At 37.8% G+C, this 23662-nt stretch overlaps 1 protein-coding gene across 1 annotated transcript; it reads left to right on the forward strand.

The window, feature by feature from the left end:
- Positions 1 to 1952: 1952 nt before the first annotated feature.
- LOC145771211 (chloride channel protein C-like) lies at positions 1953 to 22205 on the forward strand. Its single transcript, XM_082582945.1, has 19 exons — positions 1953 to 2094; positions 4327 to 4408; positions 4872 to 4943; positions 5475 to 5604; positions 5953 to 6030; positions 6556 to 6731; positions 11469 to 11561; positions 11778 to 12021; positions 12838 to 13032; positions 13424 to 13518; positions 14130 to 14266; positions 14771 to 14942; positions 15898 to 16078; positions 17318 to 17487; positions 17893 to 18066; positions 18717 to 18813; positions 20092 to 20184; positions 20624 to 20763; positions 21491 to 22205. Exons 1-19 carry the CDS (start codon positions 1953 to 1955, stop codon positions 21546 to 21548), a joined length of 2529 nt encoding a protein of 842 aa, XP_082439071.1. The 3' UTR covers positions 21549 to 22205.
- Positions 22206 to 23662: the final 1457 nt, after the last annotated feature.

Genomic DNA, 23662 nt, shown 5'->3' on the forward strand with positions numbered 1-23662 from the left:
AAAAATGATTTGAAACCTAACTTCAATCTTGAACCAAACTTTGTGAATCCCACTTGTATAAAACTTTATAGCTTAGCCTACTTTCACTTTGATCAAATACAAATTGTGCGTCTTTGTACAACAAAAAAACTGTAAGCCTATTAGGCTACAAAAATCGACCAAAGTAAGGTAACCTTAACCTTGCCAAAATTTCTGGAAGGCAAGTTTTCCAACCTCACTATTTTACCTAAACTTTCTGACTTTATCATTACATTTTTTCCGTATTTTTACAATTTTACCTCGTTAAAACTCTAGTTTCTCTATCCTTTTTTTTCCTAGATCCCCTTCTGGGTGTGCGCTTGAGCAAAGCATTCAAGAACAATTCTCTTTTCAGCGGCACATGGTAGGCTATATGAAATATGTTATTGGCAACACTTCAACAAGCGGAAACTTCATTCTGTCAATCTCGATGACCGACGGGACCTGCTTTAGTGGTTCAAAGCTTGTCCGCCCCGATAGCTCAGTTGGTTAGCGCGTGACTTCGTGAACGAAGAAGCTTCAAGATCAAGCGGCGCTGGTTCGACTCTCGGGGTGTGCGCTTGAGCAAGCATTCCAAGAACTGCTCTCCATTCAGCGGCACCTAATGGATGGAGTAATTCCCCGGCAACAACACTTAAACAATCGGAAACTTCACTCTGTCAATCTCGGTTACCGGCCCTGCGTCAAAAGCTTCTATAAGTATGCGAAACTACCAGGAATAACCTATCAAGTTCAGTTTGTTTTATTTCTGACCATCATAACGAAAAAAACAATATATGCCAAACATAGCAGTGGTCACAGCGGTAAACCATAATCTCTTCGTGGGAAAATTGTAACATAAGATTCCCAAATCCGTTCGTCTGCATGTAATGACCGAAAAATAAACACTCTTTTGAAACGTCTATTCAAAAGTGTATTCCTGAAAAATTAGCCCGCGGCTATCGAAAATGGGACGCAACACCGTACGCCTCTAAAACTGTCACTACAGAACAGATTACTTGGATAAAAGACAGAAATTTTGTCCAGTTCAGTTGTTTTTTTATTTCTGACCATCATATCAAAACAATACACGTCAACATAGCAAAGGTCGAGAAAAAGGTAGAAGCGACAAAACGCGAACGTTAAAACGTGCTTGTGACCGAAGTAAGTTATTGAGTTGAAAAAAATTTGGCACGGTCGCAACACCTTCAGAAAACTTTAAGATATAAAGGGAAAAGAAAAAAAAGAAAATGGTAAAAAACAAAAACAAACAAATTTAGGCTATAGCTTTATTAGCCCGCATAGCTTTAGCTGATATATTTAAGATTTGTATGGACAGTTGCTATGAAGATCGGCCATGGTGCGTTATCAAGAGTGCTGATGGTCTTAAGGGGAACACGTCTTGATGCGTTTAGCTCATAGCAAGAAAGCACCAAGCAAACAGTTAAACTTGCGACTGACTTCCAACAAACAATTTTACGAATAACTAGAATAATTTGCGATATCTCAAATGCACGTAGACAGTAACTGTGACGCAATAATGAAAGACAATTATGAAGTCATTCAAACAGGTGTTCAAGCGGCTAATGCAATATTTCATCAGGTCTTACGACCGATGGTGCAATATTTGGACATTTTCTAGCAATTTCCATGACGTAAGATGCCAGCTAGGTTAAGTAGACCATAACGGTTTTTATATGACGTTTGATTTGGTGAAAATTGTCGGGAACAAGCAGAGGTTTCGAAAATTTTTGGGTAGCCTATAATTGTTGTCTCATACTTTTAGTTTCAGCCTTTACAGTTATCGCTTGGTCGCAAGTCCAATTTTTAGGGTTAGCAACCGAAGCTTTTAGAAACTTTGAACGTGTCACAGTTGAGGTCAAAGTAATCTTACTGGTAGCTGCATCAATGCAGTACAACTTTTCGTTTGAAACATTTTGCATAACTGTAGCTAAATGGCGGAATCAGAGTTTGCAAAAACGGATACGACAAACATCTCGTCTTCCAATCGCGCATCAAATTTTCAAGAAACACTGAGGTTTCAATACGATGATTATGACGTCACAGACGACAGTCACTTGGCTGAGAGCGACACGGGTAGAGGTGAGTTACGTTTATATCAATAGTGAAGCCGACATGACCTCATAAAAACAATCAAATGAATCTCGTACTTTATGTTATGGCTTGATCTAAGTTCCTTTTGAAAGTTTATATTTCATTCAGAACCCAGAAAGCAAATCAATCGTTGAAGCGACTGATGTGCTGTCTAGGAAGACGAATAAAGCTTTTTAAAATTTTTCAAATAAACACCTAGGATTTTCTCGTAGCCTACATTGATAAATCTGACGAATACAATCATCAAATGTACAGGATGATTGTTCGATTCTAACTTTGCGCAAAAAAAACGAAAAAAAAGTTCTAACTAGATTTGTAGGCTATTAAAATGAGGCCATTTGTGTAAGTAAATCTGTTGTTTTGCATTTATTCAACGTCTTCATACGCTGAATCAATGTAAAAAAACTGGTTGCTGTTGGTCAATAAAACATCCCCATACACAGTATTAACCCATTAAAAGCCGCTACAAGTTCCCATTGCTCTTTTTAGGAAATATTTCAGTCACAAAGTTGTATTGTCATAACTTTTGAATTAGTTTAAAAAAATTTGATGATTTTTGCTTTTTTGATGCATTTTTTTGTTTGCCTTTTAAAAGGACACCGGGCACATAGTCAAATGTAAATCTCGCGATACCTTAACATAAGAAGGTGTTCGTTTCGGTAGAAATTTGTCAGATCTTTCTTGAAGGACCTTTCAAAGTTATTGTGTGAACATATTATATTCACGATAACCATCGGCGTAGCTAGTGGGAGGGTGCCCCCCATTAGGCAGTCCCCCCCCCCCCCGGGCGGAAGCTTGTGGCGGCAGAATATTTTTAAACCTAAACGAAAAAGCATAGTAAAAATATTTTTTAAAACGGATTTGGCTCGAATTCTATTTGCTGGTTCCTACTTTACGCGTTCAGGAGTGCAAAATCATGGTCCGCCACGGGCGGCACAAACCATAGCTATAGTATACGTCACTGATAGTCGTCGGCTCCAGCTCGTGACCGAGCATTGGTTTCGTCATCAAATCAAATTTGTCTTTGGATGGTGATGTCATATATGGCTTTGGAGGCCAGTGTATGATGGAAAAGACGTGGGCAAAAGTCACATTGTATGGGGGATATGGATTGTATGGAGGGAGGGACGTGGTAGTTTTAGCTTTTCTAGTGTTCGTTTTTCTTGGGCTTTTTGTATCCTTTTTTTTTCGAAAATTTCCGTGCCTTTCTTAGATCTTTTTCTCCAGAGTAATCTGACACTACCAAGGTTTTCCCATGAATCTAGATCAATGTTTGCATGGTTGAGGGAGACTTTCAGCTGATCTTTGTATCTCATTTGTGGTCTCCTGGGGGGTAGGGGGGGGGGTTTCCTGTCTCTAGTTGTCCTTCTTCGTTGTCTCTTCTCATGACATGTCCTGGCCAGCAAAGGCAGTGTTGCAATATGGTGGCTTCTGAACTGGGCAACATAGCGCGATCAAGGATTGCATCTTTGGTGAGACAATCTTCTCAACGAGTGCCTATGCATTTGACCCAGTTTCCTCTGCTGAAAATTTTCAAGACGTTTGATGTCACGGCGGTGTAATGTCCAGGTTTCACAAGCATAGAGAAGGGTGGATAGAACGACTGCCCGGAGGACCATAATTTTTGTGCGGATAGATATAGCATGATTGTTGAAAACACGATGGTTAAGTCTTCCATCGGCACAATCTGCTGCTTTTACACGATGTTCAATATTATTTGACAGTGTTACAAACAACCAAAAAAAAATGTGGCCATGTGGCCGGTGTCCTTTTAAAAGGCAACAATAAATATAAAGCAAAATAAACAAATAAAAGAAGCAAAACCTTACACAAATTAGAGTGTAGTAGAAAGCACAATATTATAGAGTGTCAAACTATAAAAAAACATAATTCATATCTATTAACAATAGGCAATAAAACGTGCATGTTCCTCCTCACTTCACTTCATTGGGCTCTTCTCATTTTTCAACAATTTTCAAACTTTCACAGAATTCAGAAAAAGTACGTTGTTCGCAAATATTTATCAACACCTTCCAAAACAGACCCTAAATAACTACTAGCAAGTCCAAAATGATTCAATCAAAATAAGATGATGCAATACTGATGCATTCAATACGATGTCCTTTTAAATTAAAAGGACACCGGCCGTAAATGGGTTAATTGGCTTAACCGATCCTCTCAAATGCAGCAAATTGTACTTTTAAATGTTTTCAGGCTTCTTTGCAACCGGAAGAGAATACGAAAGCGCCTTCGTCAACCACAAATATACTCAACAAGAAAGAGACGAGTTATTAAAGTATGAACCTCACTGCAACTTGTTATTTAAAAAAAGCACAATCGAGACCCAGGCAGCAATATCCGCTATTTTTACATTGATTCGACGTCGGCAGACGTTGAATCAATGTAAAAATGACAGGTTTTGCTGCCTGCAGATGTTTAAGTCTGCTCCTTTTTAAAATTTGAGCAGCATTGATTAGTTGTTTGCTTTTTTATTAACAAATTTTGAAACTTTTAACTTGTAAATAGCTTGTTATAACTTTATTTATGTAACGCTTCATTGGAATGACAACAACTTTAAACCTTTGAATTTTCTTAATCTAATTTTGCATGAGTAAGAAAACGTGACCTTGCTGAAAAGCGAGCGCTTGTACTGAAAGCAACTATATTGAGTTTTGTGGGGAGTGTTCAGTCCAAAAAAATGAGGTCAAGTGACCCAACAAAGAAAACATGTTTCTATAAAAACTTAATTTTTTCCACAGATATGACAGCTTGGACTACCTTCCACCTTGGAGCGAGGCTTACAAAACATGGATCAAAAAGCAACCAAGAAGGTTGGCGTGTAATGAATAAGTCAACAAATCAAGTTAGCTCCCAGCTTTTCTGACAGATTGGAAAACATGGCTCTTTGTATCATCATCATCACGTGCTGTCTCCGAGCCGACGGTTGGCTGTGAATTACTTCCACACGTCACGTTCTTTCGCTATTCCTTTTGCTTCTCTGATGCTCGACAAGTCAGTCCACTGTTTTATATCATCTCTCCAAGTTCATCTCCTTCTTCCTCTGCACCTCTTTCCTTCCACTATACTTTTATATAACTTCAATAAATAACAATATAAAGCTTTGGTAGAGAGTTTGCTTTGTTGAACCATAGAGAAATAAAACATAGTAACTTTAGCTAAACCTTTAGCTAAACCCGCTAAAGTTACTATGTTTTATTTCTTTAAATAACAATATGTTGTATAATAGGCTATGTTGTAGCCTACCATGAATCTCTCTGGTAGACAGCAAAGTAATCTATAGTGATTAGGTCTATACTTTGTTCAAGGTTAGGTTCTGAAGCCAATAACCATATTTTAAACAGGTTGGAGTGGGATAGGTGGGTGATGATGGGAATGATCGGATTTGCTGTAGGAATCGTTGGATTCTTACTTCATCAGGTCATTGATCTCATATCGGACACCAAGTGGTATTATTCTACACAATACTTAAAAGTGAGTCTCGTTATTAATGTTGAAAATACTCCATTATCTTCATTAATCTTCTTCATGGTTTTTTCTTATTGCAACTGAAGTGGGTATAAACTTTTATAAATAGGCTTACCTTAATGGTCAATACCTTTGACACAAAGCCTATTTTTCTTATTTGTTCTCCTTAACTGAAATCTTTGGGAGCTGAAACTAAATAGACTACTGTAAATTTTAATACATTATACAGCTTATTAAAACCAACCCAGCAGCTCCATACGTAGAAATAAAATAAAACTGTAACAGCCTACCGGCTATCACAGATAAAGACTATTTTAAAGGGCTGTCATCTTGGCATGTTATTTTTTCTTTCAGGATGGTCTAGCCGTCCCTTGGATATTTGCTCTCGGCTACAGTCTTATTTTTCTTATTCCTGCTTCAGCTATGGTGGTGGTGAGTAATTCAGGATGATTGTACTGTGTGAATCTTTACCCTAGAACTGTGAAAGCTTCTTTGAGAACATTGATCATACAGTGTCGCATACTTGTAGACGCTTTGAACCACTGATGCTGGGCCAGTCGCCACATTAGACACAGTTTGCGACTGTTAAAGTTTTGAAATTAACCAACTGAGCTATCGGAGGAGAGGGATATGGGGATATAGTTGCTCCGTTGCTTCATCTGTTGTAAGCATTCGGTCGGATTGACCAAAATCATAAAAAGCTTATGTAGGTTACCCTTTTCTGTTCTTTGTTCGAACTTTTTTCCAATTTTCTTTTCATAAACTATCATAATTCTTGCAAATTTGATTTCTCTTACGCATGAAACGTCCCAGGCCAACCTTTTACTTACTTTAAGTTTTGTACATAAATCTATGTTCTCATCGCAAAATGACATTTTTATAAACTGCTTTTATTTAATTTTGTCACTAATTCTTTTTTTTTTGTGACAAAATAATAATTAAACAAATACTCAACAGTGGTATCGGCCTTCCGCGGCTGGATCAGGAATTCCAGAGCTGATTGGGTTTCTGAATGGAACCATCATTCGTCATATTTTCAACATCAGAACGATGGTAGTAAAATTTGTGTCGTGTGCGTTTTCTGTCGGAGCTGGCATGCCGGTGGGACCTGAAGGGCCTATGATACATTTGGGGTAAGTATTTAATTTGTTTATTTTATTGATTGAATGTTTATTCTCGGACTAGGAAAGCTTCTTTGAGAGCGTGATCCTGGAAGATATGCATACTTGTAGAGGCTTTAAATTACTGACGCAGGCCCGGTCACCGAGATTGACAGAGTGAAGTTTCCGATTGTTGAAGTGTTGTTGCTAGGGAATTATTCCGTCCATTAGATGCCGCTAAATGGAGAGCGGTCCTTAACGTGTGTTGCTCCAGTGCACACCCCGAGAATCGAACCAGCGCCGCTTGATCTTGAAGCTTCTTCGTTCCAGAAGTGACGCATCAGACCAATGGATCAGACTAGTGGATCCCTATTTACAGCATAACAATGCACTTGATCGTAAGTAAAAGGTTACATTCGAATTGTGCATAGATTGGCTTAGCGGTTAGTGAAGTGGTCCCTCACTCAACCGCCCCGTGTTCGACACTCGGTGCTGTCACCGGAAGTCTAATATAACTCTAAAAAGGTTACATTCGCATTGTGCATAGGTTGGCTTAGCGGTTAGTGAAGTGGTTCCTCACTCAACCGGCTCGTGTTCGATACTCGGTGGTGTCACCGGAAGTCTAATATAACTCTAAAAAGGTTACATTCGAATTGTGCATAGGTTGGCTTAGCGGTTAGTGAAGTGGTCCCTCACTCAACCGGCTCGTGTTCGATACTCGGTGCTGTCACCGGAAGTCTAATATAACTCTGAAAAGGTTACATTCGCATTGTGCATAGGTTGGCTTAGCGGTAAGTGAAGTGGTCCCTCACAAACCCGCTCGTGTTCGATACTCCTTACTGTCACCGGAAGTCTAATATAACTTTAAAAAGGTTACATTCGCATTGTGCATAGGTTGGTTTAGCGGTTAGTGAAGTGGTTCCTCACTCAACCGGCCCGTGTTCGATACTCGGTGGTGTCACCGGAAGTCTAATATAACTCTAAAAAGGTTACATTCGAATTGCGCATAGATTGGCTTAGCGGTTAGTGAAGTGGTCCCTCACTCAACCGGCCAGTGTTCGATACTCGGTGCTGTCGCGGGAAGTCTAACATAACTCTAAAAAGATTACATTCGCATTGTGCATAGGTTGGCTTAGCGGTAAGTGAAGTGGTTCCTCACTCAACCGGCTCGTGTTCGATACTCCTTAATGTCACCGGAAGTCTAACATAACTCTAAAAAGGGTACATTCGTATTGTGCATAGGTTGGTTTAGCGGTTAATGAAGTGGTCCCTCACTCAACCGGCTCGTGTTCGATACTCGGTGTTGTCACAGGAAGTCTAATATAACTCTAAAAAGGTTACATTTGCATTGTGCATAGGTTGGCTTAGCGGTTAGTGAAGTGGTCCCTCACTCAACCGGCTCGTGTTCGATACTCGGTGGTTTCGCCGGAAGTCTATTATAACTTTAAAAAGGTTACATTCGCATTGTGCATAGGTTGGCTTAGCGGTTAGTGAAGTGGTCCCTCACTCAACCGGCTCGTGTTCGATACTCGGTGCTGTCACCGGAAGTCTAATATAACTCTGAAAAGGTTACATTCGCATTGTGCATAGGTTGGCTTAGCGGTAAGTGAAGTGGTCCCTCACAAACCCGCTCGTGTTCGATACTCCTTACTGTCACCGGAAGTCTAATATAACTTTAAAAAGGTTACATTCGCATTGTGCATAGGTTGGTTTAGCGGTTAGTGAAGTGGTTCCTCACTCAACCGGCCCGTGTTCGATACTCGGTGGTGTCACCGGAAGTCTAATATAACTCTAAAAAGGTTACATTCGAATTGCGCATAGATTGGCTTAGCGGTAAGTGAAGTGGTCCCTCACTCAACCGGCTCGTGTTCGATACTCCTTAATGTCACCGGAAGTCTAATATAACTTTAAAAAGGTTACATTCGCATTGTGCATAGGTTGGTTTAGCGGTTAGTGAAGTGGTTCCTCACTCAACCGGCCCGTGTTCGATACTCGGTGGTGTCACCGGAAGTCTAATATAACTCTAAAAAGGTTACATTCGAATTGCGCATAGATTGGCTTAGCGGTAAGTGAAGTGGTCCCTCACTCAACCGGCTCGTGTTCGATACTCCTTAATGTCACCGGAAGTCTAATATAACTCTAAAAAGGCTACATTCGAATTGCGCATAGATTGGTTTAGCGGTTAGTGAAGTGGTCCCTCACTCAATCGGCTCGCGTTCGATACTCGGTGCTGTCACAGGAAGTCTAATATAACTCTGAAAAGGTTACATTCGCATTGTGCATAGGTTGCCTTAGCAGTTAGTGAAGCGGTCCCTCACTTAACCGGCTCGTGTTCGATACTCGGTGGTGTCACCGGAAGTCTAATATAACTCTAAAAAGGTTACATTCGAATTGCGCATAGATTGGCTTAGCGGTAAGTGAAGTGGTCCCTCACTCAACCGGCTCGTGTTCGATACTCCTTAATGTCACCGGAAGTCTAATATAACTTTAAAAAGGTTACATTCGCATTGTGCATAGGTTGGTTTAGCGGTTAGTGAAGTGGTTCCTCACTCAACCGGCCCGTGTTCGATACTCGGTGGTGTCACCGGAAGTCTAATATAACTCTAAAAAGGTTACATTCGAATTGCGCATAGATTGGCTTAGCGGTAAGTGAAGTGGTCCCTCACTCAACCGGCTCGTGTTCGATACTCCTTAATGTCACCGGAAGTCTAATATAACTCTAAAAAGGCTACATTCGAATTGCGCATAGATTGGTTTAGCGGTTAGTGAAGTGGTCCCTCACTCAATCGGCTCGCGTTCGATACTCGGTGCTGTCACAGGAAGTCTAATATAACTCTGAAAAGGTTACATTCGCATTGTGCATAGGTTGCCTTAGCAGTTAGTGAAGCGGTCCCTCACTCAACCGGCTCGTGTTCGATACTCGGTGGTGTCGCTGGAAGTCTAATATAACTCTGAAAAGGTTACATTCGCATTGTGCATAGATTGGCTTAGCGGTTAGTGAAGTGGTCCCTCACTCAATCGGCTCGTGTTCGACACTCGGTGCTGTCACAGGAAGTCTAATATAACTCTAAAAAGGTTACATTCGAATTGTGCATAGATTGGCTTAGCGGTTAGTGAAGTGGTCCCTCACTCAACCGGCTCGTGTTCGATGCTCGGTGCTGTCACAGGAAGTCTAATATAAATCTGAAAAGGTTACATTCGCATTGTTCATAGATTGGCTTAGCGGTTAGTGAAGTGGTCCCTCACTCAACCGGCTCGTGTTCGATGCTCGGTGCTGTCACAGGAAGTCTAATATAAATCTGAAAAGGTTACATTCGCATTGTTCATAGATTGGCTTAGCGGTTAGTGAAGTGGTCCCTCACTCAACCGGCTCGTGTTCGATACTCGGTGCTGTCACCGGAAGTCTAATATAACTCTAAAATGGCCACATTCGAATTGCGCATAGATTGGCTTAGCGGTTAGTGAAGTGGTTCCTCACTCAACCGGCTCGTGTTCGATACTCGGTGGTGTCACCGGAAGTCTTATATAACTCTAAAAAGGCCACATTACATGGACCTAACCGGATATCACCGAATAACTCTTACAAAGCTACATTCGCATTGGGAGCTTAGCGGTTAGTTGGGAGGGGTGCCTCACTCAACCGGCCAGTGTTCAATACTCGGTGCTGTCACGGAAAGTCTAACATAACTCTTAACAGACCTATTAACATTTAGTCATAGTTCAGTCGGTCACAGTCAATTATGCGCATTGGAGTGGCAGAGATTTGTCCCGCACTTAGACCTACCCGGTTAAATCAGCCCTTAATTGCTTGTCCCGAGGTAGGCTTAACAAGCAGGGACAATTGTATTAGCAATGAAATTTCAGAAATAAATATAAAATTCAGAAATAAATGAAACTGAACTATGTTAGGTAGGCTAATAAAATGGCTTCACGTTTATGCACCGGATGTTATTATGCCTGTTTCGTATCAACGACAATGACTTTATATATTTTTTGAGAGTCAGGCTATCTGCGGTCCTCTGGCAGCATTAAGCTAGTTCTGTTTCTGAGTGGAGAGTAAATTGTAGCAGTTGGGTTTGTTCATTGGTTGATATAATTTATATCACTTGAACCGTATTTTTTAGAATTGTTTTATCTTGCAGTTTGGATATTATAATGTTTATCCTTTTATTTCCTGTCGTGTCGTCTCTGTGGCGCAAAGAAAAGGTTGGTGGTTCGAGCCCACCCAGGGACGCGCATTACTTTTTCTTGCCAATTTTGTGGTAGGGGTACGCGAAATCATGCGCATTGAAACTTTCAAACAGAACCGAGTCAAGGATTCCGATTTCTTTTTCTAATAATGCAAAAAGTATTGGCTGTTGACGTGACAACAAAAAAGGATATTTTTTACACCAACTTTTCTTGATACCAGAAACCAGACATTTGTTGATACCAGAAACCAAACAATAATCAAATATTACAGTACGCTACGCCTACGGTAACCTTTCAGCAACGTCATATGCCGTTAAGCAAATACGAGCTAATTTTCAACGCAGCGAGCTCGTGAGCCTGCTTTAAAATCTATTGGCATCTTTTTCAAGTGTTGTAGTTTTTCGAAGGCATTGAAGAAGTTTTATATAGCCTAATTTGAGAAAAATATCATTCTTACAAATAAAAAATTTACAAAACAACTGAGCTGCGTATAAGCGAACGACGAGCATCGCGTATTTATAGATTTAGTTACGATGAATTGTTGTAAAGAATTAACTCCCAGTTTCTTTGATGTTTCAGAGGATTAATTGGAGCAGGACTCAGCCAGTTTAAGTCTGACTCCATTGGAATTCATCCAAAGTATTTTCAGAGATTTCGAAACTCTGAAGATAGGTAAGATAATGACCGAATTGGCAATTTATCGTTTTTTTGTATATTCTAAGTTTTTCATAAAATGGATGCAATGTCTCATTGTTTACAGACATGAACTCTTCTTGCAGCATTTTTAAAGTATAATTTCTTTCATTCTGTAACGTGTGGTGTCAAAATCTTTCTTTGCCTGCTAATTTAACACTTGTAACAGTTTAATTCGCTTTCTGAAAATTGCAGGCGAAATTTCATATCAGCTGGTGCCGCTGCTGGAGTTTCTTCTGCTTTTGGAGCGCCGGTAGGTGGCCTCCTCTTCAGCATGGAAGAAGTTTCTTCATTCTGGAACATGAAATTGTCTTGGCAAACATTCTTTTGTTGTATGATTTCAACTTTCACAACCGACCTTTTCGACTCAGCCTTCAATGGGTTTAAGTATCAAGGAAATTTCGGGCTTTTCAACGCTGAAACCAACATCATCTTTCAGGTAAATCGCGGTGTAGAAAATTCAGTCCTGTATAGTTTAAATTACTAGATGTTGTTTATAGTTTATTTTGTGGATTATCAAAAAATGTGTCTTGATGTAAATTTGCATTATTTAATTATTGTGCAAGTATATTAGGTTACACAATTAAAGGCAGGTTAATTAAATATTATTCTACTGCAGCATGTTATAGGCTTTATTTTATAGTTTTCTAGGAAAAGTTTTTAGACTTATATTGGGTTTCAAATTTGAACCCTTAGCAAAAACAAATGTTAAAAAAATGTTGTAGTTATTGTCGTATCAATACAAAATAGGTTATTACGCAACCATACAAGCAGTAGTGTTGATAGTGGGGTCTAAGAGGTAGCCTACTTTTAGACAAGGGCCGGAAGTGGAAACTTTTGAGAGACCTGAAACTAAGAAAACGTCGCACATTTATTAGAACTCTATTGCGTTCTTAAAATATGCTTTGAAAGGCGTTTCAGGATCTTTCATTGATACCGAGCCACAAATATTCCGGGCTTTTCATTGGCACTGGGCCGCAATTATTCTTTCAATGGCCCTGCACACAAATAGTTTAGTTTACAAGTAGTTTTTGCTCATGCACTTGATACAGAGACGAATCCAGCAAGTACTCTGGGGAGGGGATTAAACAACACAATGATGTGTAAATCAACATTAATCCGACCTTGAAAATACATGGTTAATAATGTTACTTTTCTGTGTTTTAATGAAAAACATCGCCCCAATCGCACCCCTGGATCCGCCTCTGGTGATTATAAGAAGAATTGCCAGTAAAGAATATTTTGTGCATTCCAGGTAAACTCTGACCTTTCTTCCAGTATTCTCACATTCATTCCCACTGCTATATTGGGAGTCATTGGAGGAGCTCTTGGTGGGCTGTTTACTTTTCTCAACATAAAAATCGCGAGGCTACGAAGAAAACTTTTGAGCAAAATCGTGTCAGAAAACCGAAAGAAAATAATACGCTTGACTGAACCCTGCATTATTATGGTAAGACTAAGAACAAAAGTTACATATTATTACAAGTAAAACTCCAAAATTCGTAGGTTGCCATCTTAGAAAAGCTGTACACTTAGCCTACTGTACGTAAAAAATATAAACAATCAATGCAGTGAATTAATATTCGGAATATGAAAGGTAATTATAGTTCTGTTCTAATTCGTATCTCAAATAACTGATTTGAATTCAGTAAAATTTAACTTTAAAAACCGTTTCCTGAACAACTGTATTTGAAACTATCAAACTTGTTTGTTACTTGACCTGTGTATAATCTTATTTGCTATATGCCACTTTTTTGTTTTGAATAATCGCATTTTATCGTTATACAACATTGGAATGATAGAAAGTACAAGGTCTATAAGTTTTAAAACTTTTGTTTTAGATCCTGACAGCGACTGTATCGGTGCTACTGCCTGCTGCATTTCAGACCTGTTCAGAATTTGAGTGCAATGCAAACCGACCAGTGTTTAGGAATAAGTGAGTTTGTTATAGACTACACGAGTTGACGAAACAAAACGATTGAATAATTAAATTATGTTAACATGCGGATGATTGAACGGTTTTATTAAATCATTTCAAATTAAAAAGTAACCATTGTTTTAATAATACTGAATTTTAGTTTATTTCAATATTTTTTGTTTTTGTACCTTCTTTAATAATTTGTTATTAGGCTACATGTATATTATTTGACTGGAGCTCGGTGTAGTAAAACCATCTACAATTCTTCTATTAGAGAAGTTTATTCCGCTAGCAACTAAGCAATAACATGCCACTTGGGATGATGTTAGGAGCCCGACACCATTCCAAGGAGGAAACTTTAAGAAAATACAGTATAGATCTATTGCTTTGCTACTGTACAATATTGCACCCAGTTAAAACTTTCTCTTTTGCAAGGAGTTCTTTTCTTTATTAGACGTTATTTTTGTTTATTTTTCAGAAGTGTGGTTGTATATTTGTAGGGTTAGGGCGAGTCAAGACATTAATTGATACATGGCCCAATGTAGCTATCTTCTTAACGGCCTTGCGTTTTCCCCAAAAGAGATTTTTAAACTTAAAAAATACTAATCAAAGAAAATTTAATGTTTCAGCACTCATTGCGAGGAGATAGCAATTGAGGATAACAGGCCACCGCGTACCGAACCCAATGTAGAACTTTACACTTGTCCTGTTGGGACAGAATGGATGGTGAATGACATGATGTTAAACAACAAGACTTACAACCAAGGTTGTCGAAGGGACAGTTGACTCATTTACATTTTAACATTATTTTCCTATTTTAATCTTGTACCTTACACAGATCGTGAATAGGGGAATGTTTCTTCTCCAATATTTGTCTTTTTTTAAAGCTTAATTCTGGTAGTTTCGTATGCTTGTTAAGGTTTGTAACTATGAACGTTGGCACGGGCACCGGGGTTGAGATCTTGACGGCTCCAATTGCGTTTCATCTTTTGTCGTTAACAATGCTGTGTGATCACATAATAATAGATTTTTTATCAATTACGGTTGCGGATAAGCGCATTACTAAAACGCTCATTGCCACAAAATTGACTCAAAAACCCCCGTCGGTTCTAGATTGAAACTAAAACATTTAATTTCTCGTCAGTGATAATACTCACATATTGAAAGGATTCGAATCTTCAAATGCGCTGATGAAGTTCCATAATATTTTGTTGACAATATTTGCATGTGAGATACAAAAACACTTATGTTTTAATGAATATTTTTTCAGCGGCAACTCTTCTTTTCGTTACCGGGGAGCAGGCAATCAAACATCTATTTTCCAATGGCACTCATCGACAATTCGATGTTGGCACTCTGATATCTGTATTGGTGATATACTACATCCTGGCTTGCTGGGCGGCCGGAACATCGATCTCGAGTGGCTTGGTTGTCCCAATGTTGTAAGTAGATGTACAAGTCGTACTATGATACATAGCCTACTATATGTTATAGGCCTATACTATGCAATGCTTAATACTATATCTCAGTAGTTCCCAAACGGATACTAGAAAGGTTTCAGGGGCTCCATGAGTGTATAGCAGAAATGAAATCTGTGTTTGTATCAATGTTACTTCGTACAATGTAACTTAAATGTAATCGTTTGAATGTTTTTTTCTAATGATTCTTGAATGCACTACAGTGACGTAATAGGTTTTAATATGTTTACAAAATTTTAATTCCATTGTAATTCATGATGTTGAACGATGTTTTCCCCCACCAGTTGCTTTTCCCCCTTTAAAATTTTTTTTTCCTTTTAGCGATGTCACTGATACATCATTTTATGTTATTTAATGATTGATTCAATTTATTGGTGCATCATTTTCAAATGCTTAAAAATTAATTATTAACTTTATATTTCTATGGTGAAGTCTCTGTCAGGAGAAGGTGATATCTCCTCCACACTCTTTGCAGACCCTGGTCTTTTAATTGAAAGTTTTGAAGCTGGCCTATCGTCATCAAATGATTGTCGACACATGCTGATTAGGCTATCATTTTTGCTATAAAATACTGTGATTACCAATGTTGGAAAATCTTTGAATGCAAGCAGTTTTTCGAACATTCCGCAGATTGTTAGATAGTTTACATTACGCATGAAAAACTATTCGTTAGAGAACAGCCTTCCACTTTGCTTACTTGTAGATAAAATTTCTACTGACAAACTTCTCTAATTAAAAGTTAAAATTTCAATACTATGAGGGCGGGAATCTTGGCATTAAACAGATGGTGTGATTTTTTTGATCCTTGTAATTTTTCGAACGTGTATTACATTCGAAGTTCAGTATGAAACCAAATGTTTATGCTCTAACCACCACATGTAAATTTAGGCTTAAAATGACACATTTCAATCCGGTTTAGATTGATTGGTGGATTGTATGGGAGGATTATCGGTCAATTAATGGTGTCTTGGTTTGGCATCTTCACCCCAGAAGAGGATCCAGATTGGGCGTGGATAGATCCGGGAGCAATGGCCCTTATTGGAGCAGCTTCTTTCTTTGGAGGGGTGTCTCGTCTCACTATGTCTCTTACTGTCATCATGGTAAGAAAAAGGATGTCAAGATTTGACATCTAATCCTATCACTCTAGAGTTGTTCACTGAGTCAATGGTGCTGACGCGCTGTCACAATTCTTTCCAGTTGTTCTATATCGTATCCAGGCTTCCACCCGGTGGCTGAAGATTTAGATTAAGTGGACGAGAAGGCAAGGAAGCCAATCTTCGTGTCCACCTTCAGGCGTGCCTTAAGTGTCCTGCCACAGACACAGCCGCATGCTCTTGAGCTGTGTCGAACCGGCGCCCTTTTCATTGCCGTTTCAGGGCTCTCACTACTCAGCTATGCAGCCAACTTTCTAGTTCTTACACGTAAAGAGACTTTGGAAGGATTGATGACGTAGTTTATAGGATATCAAATATTAAACAGTAATATAAATGGTCGAATAGTTTTACTTGTAAGATTATAGATGAAAACTCTTGAACTAAAGAATGGTTCACCACTTCCAGCACCATTGATAAAAAAATCAAATTCTGAACAGCAAACGTCTTCGTCGATTTCAAAATAAATATGCACTACTACTTGCAATAGCAAATTTACAATTGGCAATAACTTCCACCTTCACAATCCATTCAATATCGGCTGGAATTCTACAATCGTCTTCAATATACTTTTTATTACAACTTCTAACCCTTTTAATACACAACTCTAAATACAACTCTCAACGCAACTGTAATAATAATTATAATCAAATCACGCGGCTATTTACAACAGCTTTGCTTGGACCAGAAGCTTCCAGAGACTGGGGTAATATTACATCATAAGAGCTCATTCTTCTGGTCAACAAGCCAAAATTTCCATACTGTCACGTACACCAAAACTTCTAGAAGCAGATTTTACAATAAAATATTGTGTAACTAAAGGTTGCTATCGGTCAGTAATCGTTGAAACATCACAACAAAATTACACAACAAAATACAGTAGTTTAAAACTATTCTGGAACATGAATACAGCCTGCCGCCAGAGCTATGCATACTGATTGTGACACGCGTTAACTTTTTTATAATCAAAACTGCTGTAGAAGACATATTTGCAATAAGTGTGAAAATTGTAAAATACTTTTTTGATAAGTGATTTTCTCCTAGGTGCATTGGATTATCTATTAGGCTTTTAGGGTTGTAGCAAAGTGTTTGTGAATAACATGATAATATTTTTTAAAGTTAAGCTTCCTTATATTTCGTGACGCCATTATTATCATCTATTATTAAGATAATTAAGTGTTAATTTAGGTTGAAATTACGAACGATATCAGCTTTCTGCTCCCTATAATGTCAGCAGTGATGATCTCAAAATGGGTTGGGGACTTCATCACCCATCCTCTTTACCATTCCCTTCTGGAATTCAAATGTATTCCATTCTTGGATGCCGAACCAGTAGTTTATGACAAGAAAAAGAAATTGTAAGTTTAAATAAAAATAGAAAATAATGAAGAAATAAAACATCTCAAGAATTTAGCCTGTCATTCATATTTGAGTATCCACCTACTTTTGCTATTCAACACTGTTTTACTGTATGATGAAGAATAGCTTACTTGTTTTGACACTAATTTAAACAGTAGGTTGTGAACTCTACCGTTCTTATGAAGCTTTAGTATATTTTGTGATGTTTGTTTAGATTTTACATTCTTTGTTGTTACTGGTACTTTTGTTTTTGGTTCGATACGATTTTCGTTCTGATCTTGTCTAAAATTCATACCATCTTGACAAAATATTTTATAAAGTTATTTTTTCCCGAGTGATAATAATCTAAATACAATTTTTGTTTTAGTTTTTTAGATTTTTATAGCGTTTTATTTTCTTGTGAGGTTGAACCTTGAACTGCACACAGCAGAAGATGTGATGGTACCAGATGTCAAAATGCTGAAAGAATGCGAAAAAGTCAGCAACTTGTGTTATATGCTATTGGGAACATCGCATGGTGGCTTTCCTGTGGTCAAAGAAACTCCATCTGGGCAAATCATGCACGGAATAATTACTAGGTAAGTCTAACTACGGTATTTTAATACTTGTGATACCGCATTGCAAGTGGTGATCACTTCTACAGTCAGTAGCGTTGACAGGGGTGGGAGGTTGAAGAGGTACTTTTGGACCCAGGCCAGAGATGGTTTTAGGGGCCCGTAGTATTTTCAAGGGGCAACCCTGCGTATTCTTTGGATACAGTGCGTTTTTCTTAGATAGATCTTGAATGGAGCACGGAGATTTATTTGGTACCTAGTGCAAAGTATCCTCTTAACGGTTCTGTCTAGAGTATGGGCTAAGCGATACATCAGCACTCCAATCAAAGAGAACAGACACCACCGTGGACTACGCGCGGTAGCATACCTTGAAGGGTTTAAAGCATGATTTCTAAACCGGGCATAAAATTATTCATGAATGGAGTGACTATGATAAATTTGGAAGTTGAGGTGCAATTTTGATTTTGAGGATTTTTTTTTCTAATCATGTGTTCAAAATCAAGCAGAACTTTAAAAAGATGGCCGCTGTGCAAAACGTGTTGACATCTATTATGTTCATGTATAAACAGTTACTTGGAGAGTAAGAAGCATGATTATAGAAACTATTGCCACAAAACTCAAGTGATTTAATCATTTGCTAATTGCTGTATACATAAAGACTTTGCATATTTTAGACTGGAGCTTTGCATGTTACTGCAAGAGAGCCACATGTTCTTAGACGAACCACCCTCTCCCAACACAACAAACAAACCTTGTTTAAATTATCAAAAGGTAAACTTAATTAATATTTTAAAACAAGGAAAACTATTAATACTACAAAAAGTGCTCAATGCTAAGTAAAAAAGCAAAGCAGAGCGAATTAAATCAAATATAGTTATTACTATCTGAATCCTTAACAGCCTGTTCCACCTATGCGGAAGATCATCAGAAGTTCTTATTCAAATAGAATTTATTTTATTAAAATAGAATTTATTTCTATTTGAATAAGAACTTCTGATGATCCTCCTTTAGTTGAAACAGGCTGTTAAGGATTCAGATAGTAATAACTATATTTAATTTAATCAATATTTTATAAATTTTAATGTATTTTTAAAAATGGCTGCATACAAAGTGGTGGAGAAATGGCTCGACCTTCGAAAGACCACACATTCAACACAGCTCACGACCATGTGGCTGTGTTTTGTAAGACACATAAGAACAAAACAGTTTGTTTCGTTCTGATGTGGAACCTTCAGAAAGTTATTACACAAATACCACCATTTAATATTGTAATTAATAATAATTTCATTAAATATTAATAATAATAATAATATGGCAATTAATATTTCTGTCCTAACAGCTCAGTTGGTTAGCGCGTGACTTTGTGACCGAAGAAGCTTCAAAATCAAGTGGCGCTAGTTCGACTCTCAGGGTGTGGGCTTGACCAACTTACGTCAAGGACTGCTCTCCATTTAGCGGCATTTAATGGATGGAATAATTCCCGGCAACAAGAATTCAACAATCGGAATCTTTACTCTGTCAATCTCAGTGATGGGACTTGCGTCAGTGGTTCAAAGCCTCTACAAGTATGCAAAACTGCAAGGATTAAGCTCTCAAAGAAGTTTTCCCAGTCCGAGAGTAGAAATTCAATCGATCAATCAATTTTCTTGTTCTACATTTTTGCTTTCAAATATTCTGTTTGAGTAAGGTTTTTCTGAAAATCTCTCTTTAAGATGATAAAATGCTTTTTTGAAATTGCTTTAAGTTTCCTTTGCTCAGCGTTACACTTGGTACTGTAATGCTTTACTATATTTAATCTGTATTTTAATCTTTACTATATTATATACAGTATATTTAATTTTGCTTCACAATGTAGGTGCTAACAATCAGTTTTAGCCTGATGCTGGGAGTTCGCTGTGGTAATAATGGTTTGCACTAGCTTTTGGAACACTGTTTCCTAGTCATGTGCTATGACGATATGCTGTGACTATTAATCTTGTTTTTCTTTTTCTTGACGTTTGGTAATAATTGATCGACTATAAAGCTGGTTTGAAAATACTGTACACGCAGATCCACGTGGACAGGTTGGTCAATAGTTGGGCCAAGTACGACAAAATAATGAAGTATGTGGAAACCGACTTAGAAGAAAAATATGTCGATCTAGTGAGTTTGTAGGGTTGTAGGCTAAATGTTGGAGTGGGGATTCCGATACCGTTGAAATTGCATATTGCCTCTCAAGTAGTGACACAAGTATTGGCTCCACAAAGCGGCGTAGTTCCAATTACTTTCAAGGGGATATTTTCATTTAAACTAACATTCTTGAAATTGTGTATTATTCTTATCAGAACAACTTAACAACCATTGCGTTAAAACTTAACCTCTTCATTGTTCATACCTTACAGTCTTCAGCATGTTAAATTACTCACAGCAATGTTCTTTTAGTATATAAGTCTTGCAGATGACATAGACTTTCTTTAGTTCTATTTTTAACGTTGCTTTGTACAATGTACATTTCTAATGCTATGACAGTAATCTTAATGTTAATCACATTAATTACAGCGACAATACTACTAAAGAAAATACTAGAATGATTTCTTTGTAGGCTCCCTATATCAATCGTTCATGCGTGACTATTCCAAAGACTTTTTCCCTCCACCGAACTTACATCATTTTTCGAACACTTGGTTTGCGCCACCTGCCGATTGTTGACGAACACAATAGAGTCGTAGGAATTATAACCAGGTGAAGCTAGAGCTACGTTTAACGGTCCTGTTTTTTTTTAAATAAGCATTCACTGTATATTATATAGCTCAATTTTTGTTCAATCGTTCTCTTACAAGCCTTAGGTACGATGATGTATGAAAGTTTCTTTCTGAGTATGCAACTCTTCAGAGATTTGCTATTGGAAGAAATACCAAACCCATTGACCTTCAAGCAAACAATAAAATACATGTTCATAAAAAGTTATGATTTATTTTGCATAATTACAATCGCTGCATACAAAGTAATTAAAAAAAAAAAAAATTGTTTTGAATTTGAGCAAGCTCTATACTACGGGAGAATGACAGCATGACAGTTTTTATGCTCGGCTCTCAGTCGTTGCTATACTTGCAGACAACTATTGGAACCGGTTTAGGCATTTGTCTTGCTAGGGAGTTTTGTCTTTTCCTGATTTGTTACTAACGTTGTAAACATAGTAGCTGATTCATTGACAAAACGTTAATTTTACTTTTTAATGAGTCTTTTTTCAAGTGATATCACTAAGAACCTTTGCTGAAGACAAGAAAAGGGTGTGCTGCTCTAAATATAGTCAAATTAGCTGTTTTTGAAAATGCTACAGAAAAATTATATGATCTTATTTCAGCATTTTCTTCGCAGCACAAAAAGTGGTCCAAGTGTAGGCTACTTCAAAGCAAACTTTTATGTTGTAAGCTGAGTGATGCGACCGCTCGTTGTTTTTGTTTTGCAGAAAGGACCTTATGGGTTATAAACTGGAAGAAAAGTTGTCGACAATTCACGACGTCTGAAAGATGCAGTTTGAACATGAAGCAAATGAACATGAACGATATTAAAAATGGGGGTCATGGGTTGTCCTTTCTTAAAATTTTTAGAACAGAATTGTTGTTTAATGTATATTTGAATCACAATACTGTAATTTCAGAATTAAACGGATGTTTGAAAGGGCGCACGAAAACAAAAATCCATCTTGAGGTCTAAAAAATATTTACAGATGTCATGCAATGCAATTGCCAGGTAGAAACTGCATTTGGAAACTCTAATTACCAAGTGACCATATTTGTGTTCCGTTAGCGTTGTTGCATTGCCACTCTTGTAGAAATGTGAGTTAGATGAATATTGAGGAAGCAAAACTCGAATTTAATGTCACGCTTCAGCTTGTTACAACATAGGCTATAGTTGAAACGATGTATTTTATTTTCTAGAATCGTATAGTATATAATGATGCAATTTTTTTATTGAACTGGTGCAATATGTGTGGTTTGGTAAATGCTTTATTTGTAATGCAAAGTTAATCTTATTCATGATCGTTTCAAACCATTCGAGGTTTTTCCATTTTTTCCCCCGTACCGGATATCATGCTGTACAACCAGTTGTAGGCTATGACGCGTATTGTGACTTGTACTATCTTTTTTCCTGAAACCGTTATTGACAATAAAACATCGACATGCGGCAATCAATAAGGCTTGGGAAAGTAATTAAATTATTGTTGTTTTTTTTTTCATTACACTAAAAACAAAGAATGCGGCGATGGATGATGCAATACAGACAGCAGTGTGGAGTAATTTTCACCATCATGTAATTGTCATTACTGTTACAGTGTAAAATTAAACAACTGGAAGCCTCTGTAAAGAACGTGCTAAAATGCAACAACCCAGCAAAGCAATCATTCAATTTTGAGCCCGTTGTCACAACATGCAGTAAAATTTAATGCAAACGTAGCAGAACGGAAGGTTGGAAAAAGCTAAAGATTACACAGTGAGTCAGCTGCTTCACTTTGGTATGCGTCGTGTTCTGACGCAGCCGTGTGCTGCTCTCGATTGGTGGCGAACCAACGTCCTGTAAAGCGGTACGCAAACGCTCTTACAGTGCGGCTATACACAGGGCCGTTGACAGGGGTGTCTAGGTGGTACTTTTGGCCCCGGGCCCGAAATATTTAGGGGGCCCGGATTTAAAAGATTCCTTGCGACTTCAAACATTATCGATATAGTAACATAATCAGATCTAAAGGAATTGTCATCAGAGGTTAAAACAGCCATTTCAGCCGTCAGATGGTAAAGTACCGGACCTCCTTCCGGGTATAGTGATTTCCCTAACCACGATTTTTAAACACGAAATATTTTTCTTCACCCATTTTTTAATTCTGCATAACAACTTTAAACATACCGACGAAGATCGTGATTGAGAGCAATGATGTCGCGGTTTATAGAGAAATCCCTAATGCGTAATTGCGCATTTGGGGAAATTCGTGGATACAACAAATCTTTGAAAATATAATAATATTTATATAAATGATATTCCTCTTAATTTTCTACTTTGAGCGGCATGTGCGGTCATCTAAAATCATTTTAACAGCACATCAATAAAAGTTTGTACACAACCTTTATATTCATAACATTGTCGATGAAGGGGGCCCGAAAATAAATTGGTACCGGGCCGAGAAATCCTGTCAACGGCCCCGGCTATACAGCCGACAAATCTCTTTGAAAAAATACGAGACCTCACGGAATAGAAAGATAGCTTCACGTAAGATTTCTTTCCTACTATTTGCGCAAAGTTGCTGCAAATTTAATACACTATTGCTACATGACTGGTTGTTATAATCGCAACTTTAATTATTTTTTAAATTGAGCTTTAAAAAAAATATTTGCATTTACATACCTATGAGTCAGTTGTAACATCTCACCCCAGTATCGGGGTGAGATGTTACATAGTATGGGGTGAGATGTTACAGTTTTTTTTTAGACTGGTATCAGCTATTTTTTATAAATAAGAAGTCTACTTTTAAGAGAAAACATCTAAAACTGATGTCATATTTAACAAAGTCTGTCAGAATTTATTGAACACCCAAGTTTAATTGAAAAAAAAAACAAGAACAAACAAGTAACAACATCACCAAAAACAA

This window comes from Aplidium turbinatum, chromosome 5 (genome assembly GCF_918807975.1).
Source record: "Aplidium turbinatum chromosome 5, kaAplTurb1.1, whole genome shotgun sequence".
In the NCBI taxonomy this organism is placed as follows: Eukaryota; Metazoa; Chordata; class Ascidiacea; order Aplousobranchia; family Polyclinidae; genus Aplidium; species Aplidium turbinatum.

Bases quoted from the DNA above. Each gene is read 5' to 3' on its own strand.
- LOC145771211 (XM_082582945.1), top strand. From the start codon at position 1,953: ATGGCGGAATCAGAGTTTGCAAAAACGGATACGACAAACATCTCGTCT. The intron at 13,033-13,423 runs GTAAGACTAAGA...CTTTTGTTTTAG, and splicing joins CTGAACCCTGCATTATTATG to ATCCTGACAGCGACTGTATC. The intron at 20,764-21,490 runs GTGAAGCTAGAG...TTTGTTTTGCAG, and splicing joins GTCGTAGGAATTATAACCAG to AAAGGACCTTATGGGTTATA.